At 43.1% G+C, this 22,381-nt stretch overlaps 1 protein-coding gene across 1 annotated transcript in view; it reads right to left on the reverse strand.

The window, feature by feature from the left end:
* Positions 1–22,381, reverse strand: part of Cacna2d3 (calcium voltage-gated channel auxiliary subunit alpha2delta 3) — a 929,381-nt gene that overhangs the window by 194,916 nt on the left and 712,084 nt on the right. The window contains exon 17 of the mRNA XM_048355814.1: positions 1,844–1,927. Coding sequence (XP_048211771.1) covers positions 1,844–1,927 — 84 coding nt within the window. The remainder of the gene's footprint in view (positions 1–1,843; positions 1,928–22,381) is intronic.

Raw genomic sequence — 22,381 nt, forward strand, 5'->3', positions numbered from 1 at the left:
ATCATGGTAATTAATCGCTTTCAAGTAGAACTAGAAGGAGAAATGAGTGTGTCAGCAGTGTTGAACAGTGGTGGGTACACCAGCTCCTGGTGATGGGGACTCTGAAGTAAGTGTGAACATAACCAAATGTGGCTTTCAAGCTGATTAAAATGGAAAAGGCAGTGGAAAACTCCTCTGGGAAGGAAAACAAAACAAAAAATCCAGTGAGATGGAAAAAGTGAAGATAGAAGAGAAAAAGAACAATGGCAAAGACCTGAGATAAGCTAGCAACAGTAAAATACACTGGACACGTTTGGTGTTTTTTTTTTTTTCATGAGAAGGTTAATTGAGAACCAATAGCAATGATAAGCATACTGAAAATGTTTACTTGGAGAATGTCCATGTGCCCACAAATTGAGGAAATACTTGTATAACTTCCAATATATTAATCCATCAAATTCTTATAACAGCTCTTTTTGGTTTCAAGGTGGCTATTTCACCATCATCTCATGTTATTGGGGAAATAAAACCACAAAGACCATGAGCAATTGTGAAGTACAGAGGTCACAGCTGTTCCCTGGAGAAAAATTGCCAGCAGCACCAGCAAGATTCGAACTCCTCATAACAGTGTGGGGCTGTACTGTCCTCAGTGCCTAGCAGGATCCTGGTAACCACATTTAACAAATAAGAAGATACCAAATCCTACCCAGTCACTGAACTGGCCTGATGTCAGACCACTGGCATGTGGGTGAAGGGACTAGATAAGGAAGTCATTTTTATCACACAGCAAAATTATTTTGTGTGAACTTGGGTTTAATTAGACTTGGTACAGATGAAGAAGGGAAAGGGGTTAAATTTCGAAAGCAGATATAACTCACATTATACAAGGCAGGAAGAAAATCCAAGATTTATGCTTGCCAAGACATCCAGGGAGCAAAGAGGTAAAAACAAACAAAAAAGCCATAGCAAGGGAGCCGTGATGCGGGCCCCATTTCTGAAAGGTACTAGAACCGAGGCTGGGATTACAAATAGTTCTCTTTAACACCCCTTTGCAAAGCAGAACAGAATGTGAGCTAGAAACACTGCTAACACAATGACAAAAGTTAAGAAATGATCCTAGACAGTGGTGAGAAGGCAGGGCAGAGAAACAAGACTATAACATAAAGATACCATAAGAAAACATGAAGAGAAATGCCTCAGATGACTCTACCTGGGAAATCACGCTTTAATTAAAGAAGTCTGCCTGGATTCACAAAAGGAAGCTATGTCTAACAAATCTGATTTATTGAGGAAGTAAGAAGACTTGGTTGAGTTAAGTCACAGGCATAAGAAAACCTTTTGATATAGTCTCAAAGGCTGAATTTGAGGGGGTGCAAAGGATCCTGTACTCACAGAAGCATAGAGCCACAGGAAAGAGTGGCCAACCACACAGGAAAGTAGGCAAACATAAGCCCTAGGTTTCTCTTTAGAAACAAGAGTAGGCTCACAGGGTCCTGACAGGTAAATTCTGGCTGCCCAGGAGCCTGCCTATTTGTCCTGCAGGTGCCTGATTGCAACAGGCTTCCCTGAGGGTGGCATGTCGCAACAACTGCACTGCAGAGGAGACTAGACCATGAAGTTACACAGGGGACCAGAGTCTTCAGAGTTGTTTTAGCAGACTGCTCAAGCAGGTGGGATGGTGGTTGGTCTGCAACTGATCTGAGCGACTGGCAGGGGACTAACAAAATTCCCACTGTGGTAAAAAGGATCCATTGTCTCCACATCTCTCCAGTAGCCAGGGGTCCCTCTGGTGGCCTTTTGGCCAGCTCCTAGCTTCAAGTCAATGGAGTGCTCTCCTCAGAAGACTTGAAAACGAGTCACTTACCACATCATCCCGGTCTTCCCACTCCACTTCTGAGAGGTCAACGCTACTGTAGTTGGGTTTCCTTCGCTTTTTTCCTTCTTCATACTAGCATTGTGAAGAAGGGGAAGAGAAAGAAAACAAATGTCCATGACAACTTCTAGCCACGTCAACCTTTATCCTTTCAAGTCCTGTTTCATGGATGAGGACTGTGAGTGCACAATAACACAGAACAGCCTGGAGGGGGATTGAAATCCTTGATCCCAAGGACGTTGACAGGCATACCAAGGCCAGATGACTTCAAAAATTTGGTCTGAGCTGAAGAATATACAAGCCAACTCTTTGCTTGATAGGAATTTGCCTAGTATACTCCTTGGTTTCAAAATGCAAGGTACAAAGGGAAGTCCGCCATGACATAGATGAGAAGATTCCATTTACTCCCAAACCGAAATCACCCCTCAGAATAAGAAGGGGCTTCTTAAACACATTTACCAAAATCTCATGCTTTATAAACTGTGTTTCAAGCTTAACCTTGTGCTTCTTGGGTGAGAAACAAAACTACTGATCTGTAGGCTTTTGATTTGGGCTCAATTCCTGGAAACACTTTATAAACAGAATCTTCTGTTTGCTATCATGCAGGCCATAGCAGTAGTAAACTAAGCATAGCTACTTTACTGAGACTAGATAAGGGTACTGGGAATCATTGCCAAGTTTAATATCTGTTAGGATATTTCTATGGAAAAGCTGATAAGGGTATTAATACGTTAGGAAGTGCTTCTAGTTTCTTTCCCCAAATCACTGGTGTTAGCCTACTATTTTATCAACTAGACATTCTTATATCTGGATGTTCCTGCATCTTGATGTCTTTAATATTGATTGTTGGGCTGTTTATAAGATAGGAAAGTCTGCCCTCTACTGCAGGCTAGGAATAAGCAATCTCTTTATAAGTTCAGAATGTAGGAATGGTAGCATACTGGAAAACATATAAAGTGTGTGTGTGTGTGTGTGTGTGTGTGTGTGTGTGTGTGTCTGTGTGTGTGTGTACTTTCTTTGAAATCTGTCTCTTCATCCATTATCTCTTGGTTGGATGGTAATGTTCTAAGAGAGATGTCAAGTGAGTCAAGTGCTTTTAGACCCCTCAAATTACAGATTGCCATTTTGGACACTGACTATTATAGACATCAAGGCACGTTGGACACAAAGGAGAAACAAATACAAAATACAAAATACAAATACAAATACAAAAGCAAACAAGTCTACATTGGAATGTAGGGGACAGAAGCCAAAAGTACAGATCTTATGTCATTGTGACACCAAACAGGACCAAGTGTGTTTCCTCTACTTTTTTCTTCCCTGTCAACTATATTTCGGGAACTCTCTGCCATCTCAGCACTCTTCTCCTTGCCACTAAGGGGCAATGGGCCTCGACCACCCTGTCAACCATGCTTCCACTTCCTCCTTTGAGGTTTCCAATTAACAGACATTCATGGCCCCTTTTATAACATCAGATCCACTCCAGATGAAGAGGAAGGGAAGAGGTTCCCTCAGAAGCTGCTGTAAATGATAGCAGACTAGCAGTTGGATCGTGTTATGGAAAGTTCCTGTGTGTATGGGCCTCAGAGCGCCAGGCTGCTCAGAGCAGGAGGAACTGTGGAAGGTCAGTGTAAGGTGTCATCATAGGCAAGAGCAATGGGGGGTAAAGGGGCAGCAGATGCTAAAATTCAGGACTATCCAACTGGGGACCTGGAGTCAGACAGCCATTATAGAGCTGGGCTACAAGTGCCAGTGGCCCCAAGTTCTGTTTTGGAAAGAACCATTCCTGACAGCTGTTAGGCACCTCAGATTCATATAGCTCAGATCTGGAACTTCAAAGGCAGACTTCCACAGTTCCTTGGGTAGCCCACCTTGGGATGTAAACTGTTTATTTTGTTTGAGGAGAATTTTTTGGGGGGTGGGGGAAAGTGTTTCCTTTGATGATTTCAAAGTAGTCTTTTACTCCTTTATTCAATACATATTTACTGGAGACCTACAGAGAACAAAACACTTAAACAAAGAAAGTTTTTCACTCTCAATTCCCATGGATTTACTTATAGTTTATCACCTTTAATTCTGTCTGCTATCATCCATCTGGCAATGGAAAAATGAACTCTAACAGGTAAAGTAACAACTTAACCAGGAAGTTAAAGAAGATAATTTAGGAGAAGGATGTCTAACCTACCACTAGCCCCTGCCCCAGTTTTTATGTCTAGGCCTCATGTTATTTGTGAAAAAATAATGTAAAGCCCACCAAATGTGTCTTCATATTCAGAAAAAAAAATCCATATGTTTTTGTGAGAAGATCATGGTAGCTCTGCCAATGCCCACCTCCTGCTGACCATGAGACCTGAAGCCAGGTGTCAAGCTACTCCAGACATTCTTACTCAGTTCCCAAAGTGGAGCAGTGAGAATACATGCACAGGAAAGGCAGGATGAGAAGACAGATTGAGGTATCCAATACAAAATGGCACCCAGCTGCCAAGGACATTCTTTTTTTTTTTTTTTTTGGTCCTTTCTTTTTTGGTACTGGAGATCGAATTCAGGATGTTGCACTTGCTAGGCAAGCACTTTGCCACTGAGCTACATCCCAGTCCCCAAGGACATTCTTAATTTCTGGGTAACAGGATTGCAGAGAATCATCGTGCTCTTCCTGGGAAGACAGGGGCTTCTTGCATGGAGTTTGTTACTTTCTATGGAAGGTGACATAATTTGATGCTGCAGCCTACCACCAGGCAGAAAATGTCTGTCAAGGATGATGGTGTTAGACCGTTGTAATCATCGGTCTCCTCCTCATGTGTATATTACAACTTGAGACTTAAGGCTGTTCTGGCAGAGAATCATTCAAGAAATGCAGATCATTGCACCCAAAAGCTATGAAGAAACTTGGTAAGACTAGGGAATGAAGGAATAAAGATTTCTCAGCATCTGGCCCACAAGCTACCATATTGCAGAAAGCCTCTATACATTAATTTCACTCAGGGAAATTGGAGCCAGTGGCAGGGGGCACACTCCCTAGAAAACTTCCTTTTAGGAATGCTCCTCCACAATGTCTGCTTAGCTAGGATTATGTAACAGATCTGAACCACTTTAAGCTGGATCTTGATTAACAGGTGAACTCCTTTAGGATATAAACATTAGTGTAACTGATGGATTAATTTGATTGAGAAAAGAAAATGTCCATGGACTGTTACATAGAAAGCAGGCCCAGGGCTTTAGCAAACTACTGCACTGACCCTCAACTTGCTTTTCCCTGTTTCCATTTGGAAGGTATATAAGAAGGCGAGAGCCTGGAGCTGCATTTGCAAGATACTTGTGGCTTCCAGTGCCATTTCACTTTCCAGGCTCAGCACCTTGGTTTCCCCACAGCCTCATTCTCAGTGAACATGGCACTAGCAGGGACTGACACGTTGCCTGTGAGGAAGGCTCACAGAACTCCAGAACACAAGGATTGGTTCAGAGGTGGGCACATAATCCAGGCCAATCCAAAAGAGACTCCAGAGATTCATTGAGGCTGGCATCCCTGGGAGAAGAAGCTCTATAGCCACCGGCATTGCTAAGGTGGTAGAATGTGAGCCTCTGGGCCATTTTATCAGTACTTGGACAGTATCTATTTTGAGAATGAAGCCACAGCAGAGAAAATAAGGGAAAGATATGAAGAAAGTCATGAAGACATATGTGCAAATCTGAATTAAACCGTGCTGAAAATCTTTCTGTATTTGAATGTGTCAATATTTCCTCCTTTTATAACTTTCTTTACAGATTATTTTTAGCAGCCTGGAGTTTCAATCACTAAGTCCACAGAGTTCTAACTGGAATGTATTTAATGCTGGTTTTCTCTTTCAAAAGAACTACTTTTTATAGCATATTTTACATAAAATATTTGTAAACTGTGGTACTTCAATGATTATCCAGTGACATGTGCTTTATAAAATCCTTTACTGTTCAGAAGGATACCCTGCTATATTTGAGCAGAGCTAGTCTCCACTTGATTTACTAACACCTCCCAAGTAATGGAAAAAGAACTAAGCTCTTGCATCTCCAGTTCCCAGGCCAGCTCCCTTCCTGGAGTAGCCCAAGCATGGGACAAACCCCAGGTCCCCCAGCTCCAAAACTTCTTCCTCTTCTCCTGCGTAAGGAGCTTGTTATGGGGCTCAAGCCATATACATTGTGTATGGCAATTGTTAGTATATCTATAATCTGTAACTTCCTTTGAAAATGTGATTAACGAATTGCAAACTATTTCCAAAGGTTTATAAACAGATTTTGAGAGCCACAGGTAGGTTTGTAGCTTTGGGTGCCTGCTTTATGAGAAAAATATGTACAGGAGAATTTAATAAGGAAAGATATTCTGTGCTATGAAATACTTTGAGGTGAGGTTCCAAATGAAGGCCAGATGTGGTGAACACAGACACAAGCCTGGGGGCCAGGAGGAGGGTAGGACAAGAAGGCACCCATCCCAGGAGCAAGCCACAACCAGCTGAGGGCTTTCCTGAAGGACCAGACATTCTTAACAGTATTGAGTATTGAATATTCTGGATATAGGTACTCTTCTGTGTCACCTGCAGACTTTGGAAGCATCATGGGTGGACCAAGGTAATGGTCATGCTGAGTTATAAAAGACAACAATGACATTACCTCTGCATTCTTCTAGGAAAGGCCTGAGGGGGAGGAGATCACACGCACACATCCAGAGAGGGACCCAGAGTGCTGTGTCCCACTAATGGGCCAACAAGACATGGAGGGCCTTGTGACCAAGAGGAAGGGAGGAAGGAGGAGAGGGTAGGGATTCCTGACTGGAGGGGAAGAAACTTTGCCCTTGGCAATGGCATCTGCAGGAAGAGCGTAGCTGAGGTTCACAGCCAGGCATAGTCTGCTAAGTTATTTCTCTCCAGGGGAAGCCACAATCTCTGTGATTGAAGGCCATTATCACCTCCTCTGAGGCCCTGGTCTCCTCTCCTCTGAGAGGCTAAAGCTACTACTACAGAAAGGATATGAGCCAGGAGCTAGTGGCTTGCACCTGTAATCCCAGCTACTCAGGAGGCTGAGATCTGAGGATCACAGTTTGAAACCGGCCCTGATAGGAAAGTTCATGAGACTCTTTATCTCCAATTAACCACTAGAAAACTGAAAGTAGCGCTATGGCTCAAGGTGGTAGAGTGCTAGACTTGGGTGAAAGAGCTCAGGGACAGTGCCCAGGCCCCGAGTTCAAGCCCCACAACCCTCCAAAAGGAAAAAAAAAAAAAAAAGGAGGGATATGAGCAAGCAGATATCCTTCTTTCTTGCAAATGGCTCCTGGCACTTTATTCTTTCACTCACTTACCATTAATCCAGTTCACTATGCATCCCCAAGTAAGTATCTAATATTTCCCACACCCTGTGCCAGGCACAGCAAGTCGGGAAGTCCTGGAGAAGCTTCCCAGAATGATAAGCTCCTGTCTTCAAGTCTGTAATAATCACTCACAACCGGTGGATCAGATAGGTCAAGGGAGGCTTTTGGAGAAAGTGGTTAAAAGCTGGAATCCTAGAGTCAAACCCAGATTCCACCCCAGTCTACATGTCCTGTGTTCCAAGGGCCAGCTGTGCACTTCTCTGAGCCCTCAGTGAGATGGAGGTGGCAGCACAGAAGCAAATAAGCATGGCAAACTATACACACAGCCCAGCACTTGGTCTGTCATAATACATACAGCCTGTAAAGGTCTCCATTCCACCAGTGCTGAGCCCACTGTGTCATTACTGATCAGATTTGGCAGCCCTGATTTCACAGAGCTCTCTAGTAGAGAATGAGGGTGATCATGCCATACATTGGTTCTTAGTAAAATCACTGCAATAGTAGCTTTCAATTTAATTGCATTACGGTATTTATTTATTTATTTATTTATTTATTTATCTATCTATCTATCTATTTATTTATTTATTTATTTATTTATTTGGTGCTGGTGCTCTAACTTGAGCTCAGTGCTCTGAGCTCCTGCTTGGTTTTTCTGCTCTAGGCTGGCACTGGACCACTTGAATCACACACCTCTAGTTCCATGCAGTCTTCTTTTTTGAAAGAGATCTTTCATCCTGGCTTGGTGGCCCATGCTTCTCAAGGTCAAGGTGAAGACCCATTGCTGCCTCTTCCCCTACAATCTGATAGATGGATTCCATCTTGCCCTTTACAAATCAAGGTCTCTTTCTGTGACATACCCAGAGGTGGTGGTCCTGAAAGAGAAGGGGGCCCATGCTCACTTTGGCCCTTTTTGTTCCCTTAAGGATCAGATGTGTTACAATCCCCATCGCTTGAGGGCTTCTGTTTTGCATGCAATAACTGCTCCTTGTCAAAAATTTATAAAAGGAAAGAGGGGAAAAAAAAACAAATAAAAGCAATACTAGCTATTCTCACTACCTCAATCCAAGAATCACCACCTGCCACAGCTGCTGCCTTTCTCAAAGACTACTTTGAAGCAGTTCCTGCCTTCAGTCTTCAAAGTTCATTGTTTCCTCACCAAGAATTTATAAAATGCAGCAACCAGTCTGTTCTGCTTACCAAATGACTGCCTTTAAAGGGGGTGGGGGTTGGGGGGACGCCTTTTCTCTTCTGCCAGCCAGCTTTGCCCCATCTCCAACCATTCTTCATAAAGTGTCAATGTGTCTCGTGCCAAGCACTGTGCTGCATGCTGAGTGTTTCTTGATTAGTTCACATAACTTCCACTTGAGGGTGCAGGAAGCTGAGAGTGTGTGACCAGCTTGGTCTCCTTCTGAGTCTCCCTTCAGTGGTCTGCTGCTGACTTCGCCCTGGCTGCCGTCCTGCACACAGTGGGCCCATCCACAGTCACAAAACTATGTTGGAGGCCAAATCCCAGAAGCCAGTTGTATGTCTGTTAAGAGCCAACTCATTAGGGCAGTTTGGGAACTGGCTCTAATGGGTAGGGATAAAACGGTCCATTTTAGATGAAGGACATCTAAAAAGGGCCAGGTGTTACCCTCCATTGCCAAAGTGACAGTATCTTACTTGATTTCATAGTAGCCCTCACACCCTTTCAGACTTGAGGATATCAGTTAGCTGTGATTCCCACCAATACGCTACTGCCCCTTTGGTTGTATGACTCCACAATAGCCAAGACTTCCTCAGAGAAGCTGCAAGCCTGGATGAGACAGACATGACAACAAGACAGAAATTCCCATGAGTCTGTCTTACAGATGAAATCCTCCTTGTCATGGGAAGATGAGAAGCCCAGATGTAGTGCAGGAAAACAGGGCCATGAAGGTGTGTTCAAAACCAGCACGAATATGGGAGAGAGGCAACAGGGCATGTCCAAACAACCAGCCTTTTCCTTTTTGTAAAAGGTACCATGTTCTTATTAATTAATATTTTAAGTGTCTACAAGATAAAAAGTAATATGTGCTCTCTGAGCATGATTACAAAATCCTTTTGATCACTGTAAAAGTAAAACACCTTGGTTATCTTTAAAACAACAACAACAACAAATTAACAAGCTGCTTTGAAAAATCCAAATAACCTTAATGAGTGTCCTCCACGTAGCTGCTGAGTAGTCTTGAGTCACACACAGCCTGTGTAGACAGAGGCAGTGGCCTTGTGCCACCACTGATTTGTAGGTCAAATGTGGCTTACTACACTAAAGCTGGATTCAAATTCAATTGTCAAGATGCCAGTCTGTCTTGTAATAGCAAGCTAGTCATAGAAATTAAAATCATGCTGAGTGGCTAGAACAGTAAGTAGGAAGCTTTTTGTGCTCACAAAGGGAGAGAGAGAACCGGGACTCTGAAGGCTGGGAGGAAGGAGATAGTAAAGCCAGGCCTACTGATCCAGGCAGAGGGCAACACTGAGGAGCAAATCCTACTCAAAGAGAATAAGGGGGACAAATGGAGTGGCATCCAAAATAAAGCTGCACATGAGTGCCTAGGGATATCTGTTGTAATAAATTTTAACACATTGAGACAAAACCCTCTCTGAAGTTAGAGGTAAACAAGCTTTCAGAATAAATTTCAAAGTTTCAAACAGAGTTGAACTGAGTTCTTTTTAAGTATTTAATGTGCATTATTTCTTTTTTGTATATTTCATTATTTTAAGTAGCTAAACAAAGAACTGTCATTCAACACAGCAGTTTATGAATACAATGAATGTCAAGGTTACCCCTTTCAACATTCTCAGCCACCTCTCTCATTCCACCCCCCTCACTTTTCATAATTTTTAGGATATGTATTGAATTTTTTGCCACTTAACAGGCAATTTATGTATACAATGCATCTTGATCTGCACTAACTTCTTAAGTGTGGGCATATGCTTTATTCCAAAGCCAGTTTCAGGGGCTGGGGATATAGCCTAGTGGCAAGAGTGCCTGCCTCGGATACACGAGGCCCTAGGTTCGATTCCCCAGCACCACATATACAGAAAACGGCCAGAAGCGGCGCTGTGGCTTAAGTGGCAGAGTGCTAGCCTTGAGCGGGAAGAAGCCAGGGACAGTGCTCAGGCCCTGAGTCCAAGGCCCAGGACTGGCCAAAAAAAAAAAAAAAAGCCAGTTTCATACAAAATTTCAGATACCACCATGTCATTAGGAGATAATATCTAGGAAAAAGATAGCCTGTATAATTTGGAAGTTTATCTGTGATATCTGGCAAGTAACTTCTCTTTTAATTTAGATAATTTCAGTTAGCATTATCCCATTGCACAGTTATCTATATCACAAGGCGTTTGGGTATAAGCAACCATCAGACCATTTTAACCAGGGGGTACAATCAGGCTTAGCAAATTGATTTTAGTGTTGCAACCACAATGAATTTTTCCTATTCACGCAAGTCAAATCAGAAAATACTATCAATCAACAATGCAACAAAACATGCCTTTTTTCAGGGGTCTATGGTTGGTCAGTGAGTTTTCTTTGTGGCTGGGCCTCCTGTGGTCAGATCCTTACACCCACATTCCCAATGTCTTTCCCTAGCACAGTTACTAAAAACAAGACTCTAGTCTCACCATCTCCCCTTGGGAGGATGGCTGTCAGACACAAAAAGCTCTCACTGCACACGTTTTTATGTTAAACCCAGCAATGGCTGCAGGAGGGCAGTGAACTGTAAATGAAGTAATATAGGGATGTTGAAAAGATAGCATAAGAAGGGAGAGGAATCTTCCTTCCAAACCTACTGTTATAACCTGATTGGTGCTGAAATAGCAACAACTTACTTGAAAATGGGGAGCCTTTGTCTGATGTATATGTATGAGTGTGTGTGTGTGTGTGTGTGTGTGTGTGTGTGTGTGTGTGTGATTTTATTTAGGGAAGATGATAGCTTTCTTTTTATCTACAGCTAAAAGAATTAGAGGTACATGTCCAGGAAGAGGAAACATGAAATGGCAAATGACTCATCCTTCTGTCCTCATGAAGATCTCTTCCTTAAAGTTTTCTGGATCCTGGCAAATAAAAACTCTTTCCTTCCTTACCTGGAATAGCCCCGGGGGCATGAGTTAGCAGCATAAATGTGCATGTGACTACCTTGTCACACACACACACACACACACACACACACACACGTCTGTCTGTCTTCCAGATGAAATCCTCCCTTGTCATGGGATATGAGAAGCCCAGACACAGTGCAAGAAAACAGGGCTGTGAAGGTGTGTTCAAATCCAGCAGGAATATAGGAGAGAAGCAACAGAGTATGTCCAAACAACCACATATATATATATATGTGTGTGTGTGTGTGTATACACATATATACACATATATGTATACACACACATATATATACATAAATATATACATATGTACATACATACATAAACACCATAGCCACATCCTGACCACCAGTCTGCTGGTGCGTACGTGTGTGTGTGTGTGTGTGTTAATTAGAGTGATGCATCTTTTAAGAAATGTTTCTGGATTCATAGTGGTCTGAATAAACCCAAGAGAGATTTCTGATGTGATTCATGACCCACAGGAAAACCAAAGATCCCCTGCAAAGTTAGCTGAGTTCTCTCAGTCTTGTATTTGTCTATGACCATGGAAATGTGGACAGAGGAAGGAATGGGTGAAGATAATCATAGGAAGGGCCAGTAGGACAGCAAAGCAACCAGGGCCCATCAAAGCAGCATATCCACAGATTGCTTCTAAGTGTCTTGCAGTTGAATCACATCGGGCCTGCCCCAGCTTAGTGGTAGCCACCAATATGATACCTCCCTGGCTGAGGGCAAGTGTCTCCAAAGTCTCCCTGCCTGGAATCTAGTTCTCCATCGCATTCCCACTGGAAATATTTTTCTGCAATCCAAATCAGATCATATCACAGCTTGGGCTAGAGTCTACCAAGTTCTTCATGAACTCATGATACAGATGGTCATCCAAACTCCAGAATTCCTCAAGTCCCATCTTGTTTCCTATACTTGCTGTTCAGACTTCTTTCTCACCATTTTCTGCCTCTTACTGCACTCCTGAGCTACATAAAGCAGGCTACTAAACATGTTATCATTCTTGCCTTTAGGACTCTACATATGCCATTCCGTCTGCTCCTAACACTGTTTTAACCCCATTCAGAGCCAGGTGGTTCCCTCTGGACGTAGTGGAAACATCTGTCAAGTCTGTGCTGACCTGTCCGGATTGGGTCAAGCCTGAGTCAGTTCAGGCCCTTCCTCTATTCTCCTCAGTCTTTCACAGTAGTCCCATCTCCACACTGTACTGACTTAGGTGCCTTCTTGCTCATCATCAGATGTTTATCTCCCCATGAAGAGGAGACAGGTGTATGAGCAAAGTGAGTAAACAAATTAGTACACGTCTCATTTCATAAGCACAGGTGTAACACTAGGTGCCTGGTCAAGGTACTTTCTAAGCATTTATTCACTTATCCTAATCACAATCTCCAGGTAATGTCAGTCCACATTTTTCAGTGGCAGAAGCAGAGACCAAGTTCACACAGCTTACACAGCTGATACAACCTCAGAAATGTTATTTGGAGAAACACATCCCAGGGAGCTCCCTATACTGGAACTGAGACTGCCATCCAGTGCCTGGGAGAAGGGATACAGGAAGAGGATAATGACTGGCTCACTCCTGGCCATCAGCCAGGTCCCTAGGGTTGAGCAGAACTTAGTTCAAAATGATCAACTCACAATAAATTTTCCCTGGGCAATGACACCTAAGTGACAGTGGGCTTCATCTAAGGGACTCCAAGCTATTTTAATACAAAACGTGTTGCAATATAGGAATTAGTGCTATAATTCCTCCCTATTACTTCCAAATGCTCTTTTTGGAGTGTAGTTGGAAATGCAGCCTATAGGAAAATCTTCTGGGAGAATCAGAATACTTTAATTGACTTTGATATTCAGGATACATTTGTTTCTGAAATCCCTACATTTCTTCACTGGGGAGAGGTAATAATACTTGGTGGTGTCTTGAAGTGCCAAATAAATACCTTGCTCTGATTTCTCTCTCTTTCATGTGTTTATACTTCCTCTCCCTGAGGAATTAAGCTTAACTCACTGAGCAATCCTCTCTGCTTGGGCACAGTTCTGCCAAGCCAGGTCCTGCCTCAATTTAAATCTGCCTTGAGCATTCCTGAGCAGATGGGCCTTGGGCTTTTGATGTACTTTGGAATGTGTGTGTGTGTGTGTGTGTGTGTGTGTGTGTGTGTGTGTGTGTGTGTGTGTCTGCCTCCTAGCTGATGTTCTTGATTTGTCTCATGAGGAGGAGTTGTGTTTAGGCTTGGCCTGGTATGAATTGTGTGCCTTCATCAGGTACACTTACTTCAGTTTTACCATTCATCAGGTACACTTCGGTTTTACCATCACTGGATCCATGTTGTGGTTTGGATATGAAATGTCTCCCACAGGTGAAGACTTGTAGCGAGTGTCTATTTGGGAAGATTCTGTACATTTTAGGCCTAGCTAGAGGAAGTAGGTCACTGGAGTGAGTTCTTCGGAAGGGCAATATTTTGTTCCTGGCCCTTGTAGCTCTTCTTTACTGCTTTGAGACCACTAAGAGGAGAGTGCTTTTGCCCGTCCATACCCTACTGCCATGACATTCAGCCTCAACTAACAGAAACAATGGAGCCAGTCAGACTGAAACCTCTCAAACTATGAGCCAAAAGATATCCTTCCTCCCTTCAGTTATTCCTGTCCAGTATTTTGTCACTATGACAAAAGGCCAGATAACATTGTTCAAATGGGAGGGGTCATGTGGCTTTGCTAAATGTCCCCTGACCCTTCCAGAGGGCTACAGACACAGGAAACACTGGAGCCTCCCTGCTTGTAGCTGGCAGATCAGTTCACCTGCAGCTTCTTTCCCTGTGACAGATGGTGTGCAGGTACAATCAATCCAAGAAAATCATCAGCCACACAAAGAAATGTCACCAGGTACAATTCTATTATGCCACATAATGGACGGAGCTGGTGACTCTAAGGACAGTCATTGTGAGGAAAAAAGAGCACATGTGGCTAAGAATTTTTGTGTGAAAGCCAAACTACTTATTTTCCTGCCTCACTAATGTGAATGTTTGAATGTTTCCTTTTCCCAACAAACACCCAAGGAGAACAAAGTAATGGTTCTTGGGAGTTATATCTTTGGAGATACACTTGCCTCCCATGTGATTAATGGAAGTGGAGCGCAAGGTTTAAGCATGCTCCACCATGAAGAGCAACAGTCAGCTCCATGGTGTGATGAGGATTAAATTAATGTGCCAAAAAGTCCATGGTTGCAACATTTTTATTTGCATTCTTTGGGTCTTATCATTTAGGATTATGTAAAAATGACAGCTGCTTATAATTATTTGGGGGTTTGAGCTGCAATAATTAAAAACATCTGCCTTTATCTTACTGCTACCAGACTTAACCCTGTGAGGTTGGGTCTACTGAACTTCAAAGAGAGAAGCAAGAAATAAAAAGAAAACTCCACAGATTACTAACAAATTTCTAGTGATTCATTTAAATGTGTAACCAGTTATTCCAACAGCCTTCAAACCCTTCATTATCTTTTAAATGTATATAATTTGGGACTGCTAATTAGATATCAATTTAATGCTCTCATGGGGATTCAGATGCAAGGTCTTTCTAATGCTTAAACTCCAAGGAATCATCATTGGCATTCAAATGACGAAATCCTTCAGTTATTCAAATGAATGTGGGCATTCACACAGAGGGATCCTTGGAATTTTCTGCTGTCTCACCTAGCTGTTGAGTTTTATAGGCCCTTCAATTCTGGAGAAGCAGGACTGGATTTTCTCCTAGTCTACTCTAGCTCGATGGAGAAAGCCTGGTTGGTTTCCTTGGGAAAGCCTAGCATCCCTTGGTCTCCTCTCAGAGGCGATGGCTCTGGTTCCTCTGTGAAAGAACAGTAAACTTTCCTGGAATCTGTAGTTATGAAAGCCTTAATACTTGTTGTGCAGGCTTTCTCTGCACTAGTCTGCTTGCCATTGTCTGGGCTAACATCTTAATTAATAACTCTCTCTCTCCATCAGGCTGCTACAGATGGAGGAGGGAAAAGCTTCATTCTGCCTTGAGCTTTAACTTCCTGTGTATTCCTACCCCCTTGGAGATAGTCCCTTAAATCATATAAAGATGTGCACTCCACAGAGCAAAGTAATTGATCAAGGAGATGACACTGGGCAATGATGGAAGCCAGCACTCACATGTCAGCCTCACAGTATGGTCAGACTTTGCATTCCTGAGCTGGGCCAGTAGCTAGCAGCTGAGGCTCATTTCCCCCACAAGGGGAAGGAGGTGCAGACAAATCTATAGGAATTTTTAAGAGATCATTACTCAACACATTGCCTGTAATTGCATTTTGATGAGCTTTTTATTGCTAATTCATCATCCAAGATGGGGCATTCTAGATATGAAATTAATCTACTAAAACAAAGGTCAGAGTGTGTCCAGCAAAAAGAAAAGAGCCTTTTCCTCATCAATTCCTTTCACCAAAAAAGCAAAGCAGTAAAGACTCCTACCTCTAATCCAAATTTCCTTTCAGTGCCTGATCTTTTTATTAAAAACATGGAAGTCAATGTTCACTAGTAGTCCTAAATACAAATGTAGATAATTCCAGAAGATTGTTTCGATGGAAACACACACACTGAAATAGAATGAAAAGTGGCCTGTTGCCTTTGTGTTAAGCCATGTCTATGTAGGAGTACTTTAAACCATAGGAATCTCTAATGTAGAGCAAAGCAGTTTTCTCAGAGAAATCTCAATGCAGTTCTTTTAGGAGCAGAGCCCAAGACAGGACCTCAGTGCAGTGTTTGCCTCTGAGAAGGATTTCTGAGAGATACCGACAAGGACATGGCAAAATAATTCAGCATCACGGAGTGCACCATCATCATTTGTGTCACCATAGCCAGCAACTTACACCCCATCACAGAGCTCTGAAGCCTGAAGAACACACACCTGGGAGACATCCTACCTGAGACAGTACACATTGGCCTGTGGTAGAAGGATGGTAGTCTCACATCTGGCCTGCTGCCTGCTAGAAAGAGTTGACATTAGAAGTGAGAGCACATCTTTACCCAGGAGTTAGGCAGCTGTGGGCCAGGCTGCACTGATTGCTAAGAGGAATGTGGAATGGTAAGGTAAGGGTGGAAAAGCAGGCCTCATTGATCACTATGAGCTTGCAGTACAAGTAGAAATCTGTCGATAAAATTTCTCCTTTGAAAATCTGTTGCAAATCTATGTACAGATTCCAGCATGGCATACAGGACAGCTCCATGCCTCGCGCTCTTCACTCACATCATTCCCTTGTCCTGGTCCAGTCTGTATAATCTGTGCAAGAAACTTTATTTCTCACTTAAAATGTCATGCCTAAAGAAGCTCTCCCTGAATAGTCAAATAAGGCAGATCTACTCTTTATTCTCTCAGATACTTGTTTGCTTTGGGGAGCTTTATCCGACATGTATAATGCTTCTTACTTAGTCATTAATTTATGAGCTTAAGGATATCTTCTCCATGAGATTGTAGACACCATCATCAGTGGTTGCTCAGTATCTAGTGGAGGGCCTTGTGTTCCATGAATATATGTGATACAAAGGAGGAAAAAGAGGCCCTGAAGGAGAGAAGTGGCAACAGGGGAAGACAGGGAAAAGGAGGGAAGAAAGAGGAAGGATGTAGAAAGAGTTCCAGTGGTGCAGGGGTAAGCAAGCATTCACTCAGTATTGCAAAGGGCTTCTACTGCTCCCAACTAGGCACAACTAGAGCAAAAACCATGGTTTCAAGCACAGGTGGCAAATCAGTTCCTTGCAGTTTTCCATAGCTACAAACCAAATACATTGGTAAATCCTGCTTATCAGTCCTCCTACCCATAGAGCCTAATAAAACGCTGTTATATTGTGTGCTCGATTTCCCTATATGCAGGTCTTCCCTCACCATTTATTTATTATTCTACCTCCTCTGCCAGGCCCATTGCCCAGCTCTTGGATATGCAGGGGTAAACAGAACGCTATTTGATTGGTCTGCAGGTGACCTGCAGCACAGTGAGGGGCAGGGAGAGGTGTCCAGATGATTCTGCAATGCAGTTGGGAGCCTAAATGTAATGGTCCATTGAGAAGACTTGTGGGATGAGGGGACACTGCTTTGGGGCAGGTGGGGTGGGGAGTCAGGATGTGAACTCCTTGAGAGCCAGGGTAAGAGCTATGTCCAATAGTCGGTGCCAGAATTTAGGGTTTCATTGCTATGTCAGCCAGGCTGCTTTGATTTTAAATAACAGATGCCGATGCTTAATTACTTGAGGTAAAGGGAAAATTATTGGAAAGGTATGTGGAACTTTTCCACTCCTACTAAAATGAGAGATGAAGAAATAAATCAAAATGATAGTAAAAGAATAAATAAGGGAAACCACAGGTCTCTCAATTATTCTTTCTTTCCTCCCTCTTTTTTCCTTTCCTTCTTTCTTCTTTCTCTTTTTCTTTCCTGATATGACATAAAAACATAAACCTCCCATCTTCTTCTACTTTTGTATTAGTCATGGTTCCAGTAGGGAGCATAGGGCATAATTAAGCTGGTTAATTTAGGATTTAATAAAGAAACTATTGTAAAGATGTGTGTAGGGTGTAGGGAACTATAGAAATGGCTTCAAAGCTAGAAACAAAAGGGATATAGGGAGAAACAGCTGCAGGAGCAAGAGCACAAGAGCCACAGAGCAAGGCAGGCTTGTGGACTTTAGATTAGGTGCAGCCAGTTGTGGTGGACAAAGGAATAAATACCTGAGCATGCCCCCCTCCTCCACAGCTTTCCTCTCTCCAGTTTTTGGTGGGTATACCCACAAACCCTACCCATAGCTGGAAGCAAAGAGCCACGTTTGTGTTCCATGCTTGTTGATATCCAAGAGCCAAGGAAGTGTGTCAGAGAGGCCAAGGGGCTCTCTAAGCCAGCAGGCATGTAAAAGAACCTGAGAGTACAGCTCCTGACTTGAGGGAATTTCCTTCAGTTGAACGAGTTGTGAACGAGTTGAACGAGTTATAGCAATCCATACTGTGCACAGCCAGTTTTGTTTTTGTGAAGACTGGCACAAATTTACTTTCTGATGGATGGGCATATTCCTTAGCTTAAGTAACAGAGACTATCTTTTGTGGGTGTTTTCTTTTCCTTTTGATGATTCTTGACTTCATTTAATTTTTCAAACATTTTTTGGTATATGGAAAATTGGTAGGTAGCCTCTCTCTGATAAGGAACAGCAGGCAGGGTATTATGGGAATGTAAGAAGACAAGAGAGTGGTCAACAGAGCCCCTAAAGCCCCAAGATAGAGTTGCATTGTCATTTCAGGTCCCCTGTGCATCACTCTGCCAACCACCCAGAAGATGTTAGTAAGGCCCACTGAGCACACTCAAAACCTACCTACAACACTTATTCCTTCCTGCACATGAATTCCTTAGAATTGGGGTCCAAGCTCATACCTAGTCCCAGCACATCGGGCCCTGGCTGCTGAGTTTCATAGAGCTGAGCACCACTTCACCTCACAGGCATCCATCCACTGATCTCCTTAGTCCCCAGATCATGAAGTGTAAAGGGAGGCTCCACCTCAGTGTCCAGACGAGGCAGTTCCCACAGTGTCCTCAGACTTCAGTAAAAGAAAGCATGCAAGACGCTTGTTTTTCCTTTGCCAAATGATTTGTTTCAACTCGAACAGGCTCACTCTCTTGGGGGTCTCAAAATCTTGTTTATTTTTTCTCAAAGAACGTACTCTTTCTGAGCAGATGCACTTACTAAGCATCACTTAATTCTTTCTTTTAAACTAAAGAAGAAAATTCGGAGAAGGCTTAAGCAGGGTTGCCTGGACTTTGTTCTGAAGTTGGGCACTGGCAGGCTCGGCTGTGGGGAAGGCTCACAGCAGTGCCCGGGCGCCACCTACTGGGAAGTTTCTTTTAGTCAGCAGCAGCCTGAGAGCAGAGGGTTAGGGTGAAGCAGATGGAAGGGACTGGTGCATTTGCTCACCCCCAGGTTTTCGAATGATGCCAGACCTTATAGTTCCCGGCAGTCTTCACCCACAGAACACATGGTCTTCAAATCAGAAGGAAAATGTGTCTGGCCTCATTTAGGAAAGTGGTTCTAAGGAGAGTGGTAGGTCACTTAGCCCAGAGCAGGGCTGTAGAAGCAGTCTTCCTCCACTCCCCTGGAGAGGACCACCAACATCGCAGAGCACCTTTCACTAGGAAGAAGGACACTTCCTCTGAAAGCCTGTTGCTGTGTTTTTGGCCCCTTGTGCTATGGGGACCAGTTTGTGGGATGAGCTTCTCCTGAGCAGAGACATCCTTCTACTTGCCTTGGTGTCTCTAGAGCTAACAGCACATTGAATGCAAAGAACTCTGATGAACATTTATACGCTAGGAAGGCAGAGGAGTTGGGAATGTGGCTTAGTGGTAGAGTGCTTGCCTAGCATGCATGAAGTCCTAGGTTTGATTCCTCAGTACCACATGAACAGAAAAAGGAGGTAGTGGTGCTATGGCTCAAGTGGTAGAGTGCTAGCCTGCAGCCAAAGAAGCTCAGGGATGGTGTCCAGGCAAGAATAAAGAAGGAGGAGGAGGAGAAGGAGGAGGTGAGGAGGAGGAGAAGGGGAGGAAGAGGAGGAAGAGGAAGAAGAAAGAAGAGGAGGAGGAGGAGGAGGAGGAGGAAGAGGAGGAAGAGGAGGAGGAGGAGGAGGAGGAGGAGGAGGAGGAGGAGGAGGAGGAGGAGGAGGAGGAGGAGGAGGAGGAGGAGAAGGAGCAGAGGGATGAGCAAAAAGACAAGAGCATTTATCCAACCATACCTGTACTTTATATAGAACGGACTGAATGTGTGATGAAAAGATGTGTGGAGCCTGAATGGCTCATTTGTTGTAGGAACTTGGTACTTAGATTCCACTCATCAGCATGATCCAACATCATCAAAGTCAAACTCTACTGACAAAATCCCACAAAGAACAACAGGGAAAAGTTAAACACACAGACACTTTCTAGGAGTAGTAAGTAACCCAAGGAAAGCAAAGCAAGGGATATGCTGGAGAATGATGAGGAAGAGCCTGGCTCCTCTGAGGCAACAACTGAGCTGGGAAATGGGAGCATGAGTAAAAGCCAGTCATGGAGTATCTGTGACCAGTTTCCAGGTTTAATGGGAGCAAGCACAAGCATTCAGAACAGAAAGGCTCTTAGGCTTTCTGAGGGAGAGTCAACAGAGGTACTGAGAATATGCAAAACTACATTAAATCCTCATGTAAACTGCATATCTAAATATTTTGGAATTATACACATTCTGGTCACATGGCTAATTGCTCAAACTAAGTCAGATGAATTTAGGCAAGAATTTTAACATGTCTCTAACTTTCAAACTCCTATTTCAGTTAGTTTAGACATATAATCTCTAATTATATATATTATATTTCATATACACATAACATATAATAAAATATACATTATAAATCACATGTAATTTATATCTATATGGGAGTGTCTACCTCATTTTATATGAGAAGACTAAAAGAGGAGAACATTTACGTTTATGCACACATCCAATGCCACTCCATGTTCTCAATGTGCAAACAGGGCACAGAAAAACATGAACTGCTTGGAGTGGGAAGGGGGCAGTCAACAAAAACCACAGGGAAGGGCTGGTGCTGTGAGAACCTGTGGCTGGGAAAACTGTATGGAATTCCAGAGGGGGGAGGATGCTTCAAGGATTGGAGAAAGATGTTGCCAATTATCTCAAAATCTAGCCTTGTTAGAGAATTGGCCTAAGTTTTCCAGAACAGCAGAAAAGGTTTTGATGTCTAAATATCCATATGTAAATAACCTGACTGCTCCAGCAGACATGCCTCCACCCCACCCCACCCGCTGGTTTCTGTGCCACAATCTGGCTTAGAAAGTCAATGTGGTTTAGGAGCAAACCCACAAGGCTGAAATAGCCAAAGCTCCAAGCCAGACGAGGGAGCCCATCTGCCCTGGACAGGGAGCTGACTTCTCCGGAATTGTGGGCATCCCTGACGTCCAACCCCAGAGCCTGCAGAGGACACAGTCTGGAGTGGAGGTGAAGAGGCGGAAGTTGACTGACCACTGACGCAAAGAACAGGGAGAGCTGAGACTGCCATCTACATTAAATCAGAGTGGCTCCTAACATCCATTTTGTGTAGAGAGGTGTAAAACGCGTCATCACATTTTATACTTGTGTTCTGCCCACAGTCACATAGGACCTTTCAGAACCTGAAATACTACACAAAGTTGATCTGTACTCTAAGTGTACAAGATATAGCAGCCTTTACAGGACTGTGTGAAAAGAATGCAAAATATCAGATTTAAAATTTTTATGATTATATATGGAAGCATCATATTTGGGGTAAATGAAATATATGAAATATATTCTTAAACTGAATTTTACCTGCTTCTTTATTTTTTCTTTTGGTTGTGGCTAGTAGGAAATTTTAAATTATAATGTGCCTCATGTCTGTGGCTCACATTATTCTGTTACAGGACAGTGCTAAGTCTAGACAGATTCTAACTATAACCATCAATGGGCTGCAGAGACCAGGCATCTTAGCCACTCCCACCCTTCCCAACCACTTCGTTTCCCATTTCCTGAAGAGTCAATGCAGCTAGCTGAACTTAGTACATATAAAGTGATCTGGGCTATGGTTCCAGGTTCCAGCACTTCCCAGCTATTTGATTTGGGGGGGAATCACTTCTTACTTGGAGACTTGGCTTTCTATCTGTAACATAATGACCTCCTTTACAGAGCACCCCAGCTTGTCAGCCTACTGGTCACCACAGTCCAGGATACCTTCTAGATTTAAGTCTTGTGCAGACCTTCCCTTCCTTCATCTTCTAAACCGTTAGCCCTTTCTAAGGTATCTGTGTCCAAGGTTGGCTATTTCACTCATTACTAATCAAAAGCACTACCACAGGAGAAACAGAGCAGTTTATGTCCCATAAAGAGGAATCAGGAGCATAAGAAAAGCAAGGGCAACAAAAACAAACAAAAGATGCAACTTTCCTAGTGTCTGTAGCTCCTTATTCTCCCATTTTCTCCTCCTAAGTAGATTTTTATGTCTTTGAGGCAAGGCATATATCTCAGTAACATCGCCAAGGCCAACATAATGACT

Source organism: Perognathus longimembris, chromosome 10, assembly GCF_023159225.1.
Source record: "Perognathus longimembris pacificus isolate PPM17 chromosome 10, ASM2315922v1, whole genome shotgun sequence".
Taxonomy (NCBI): Eukaryota; Metazoa; Chordata; class Mammalia; order Rodentia; family Heteromyidae; genus Perognathus; species Perognathus longimembris.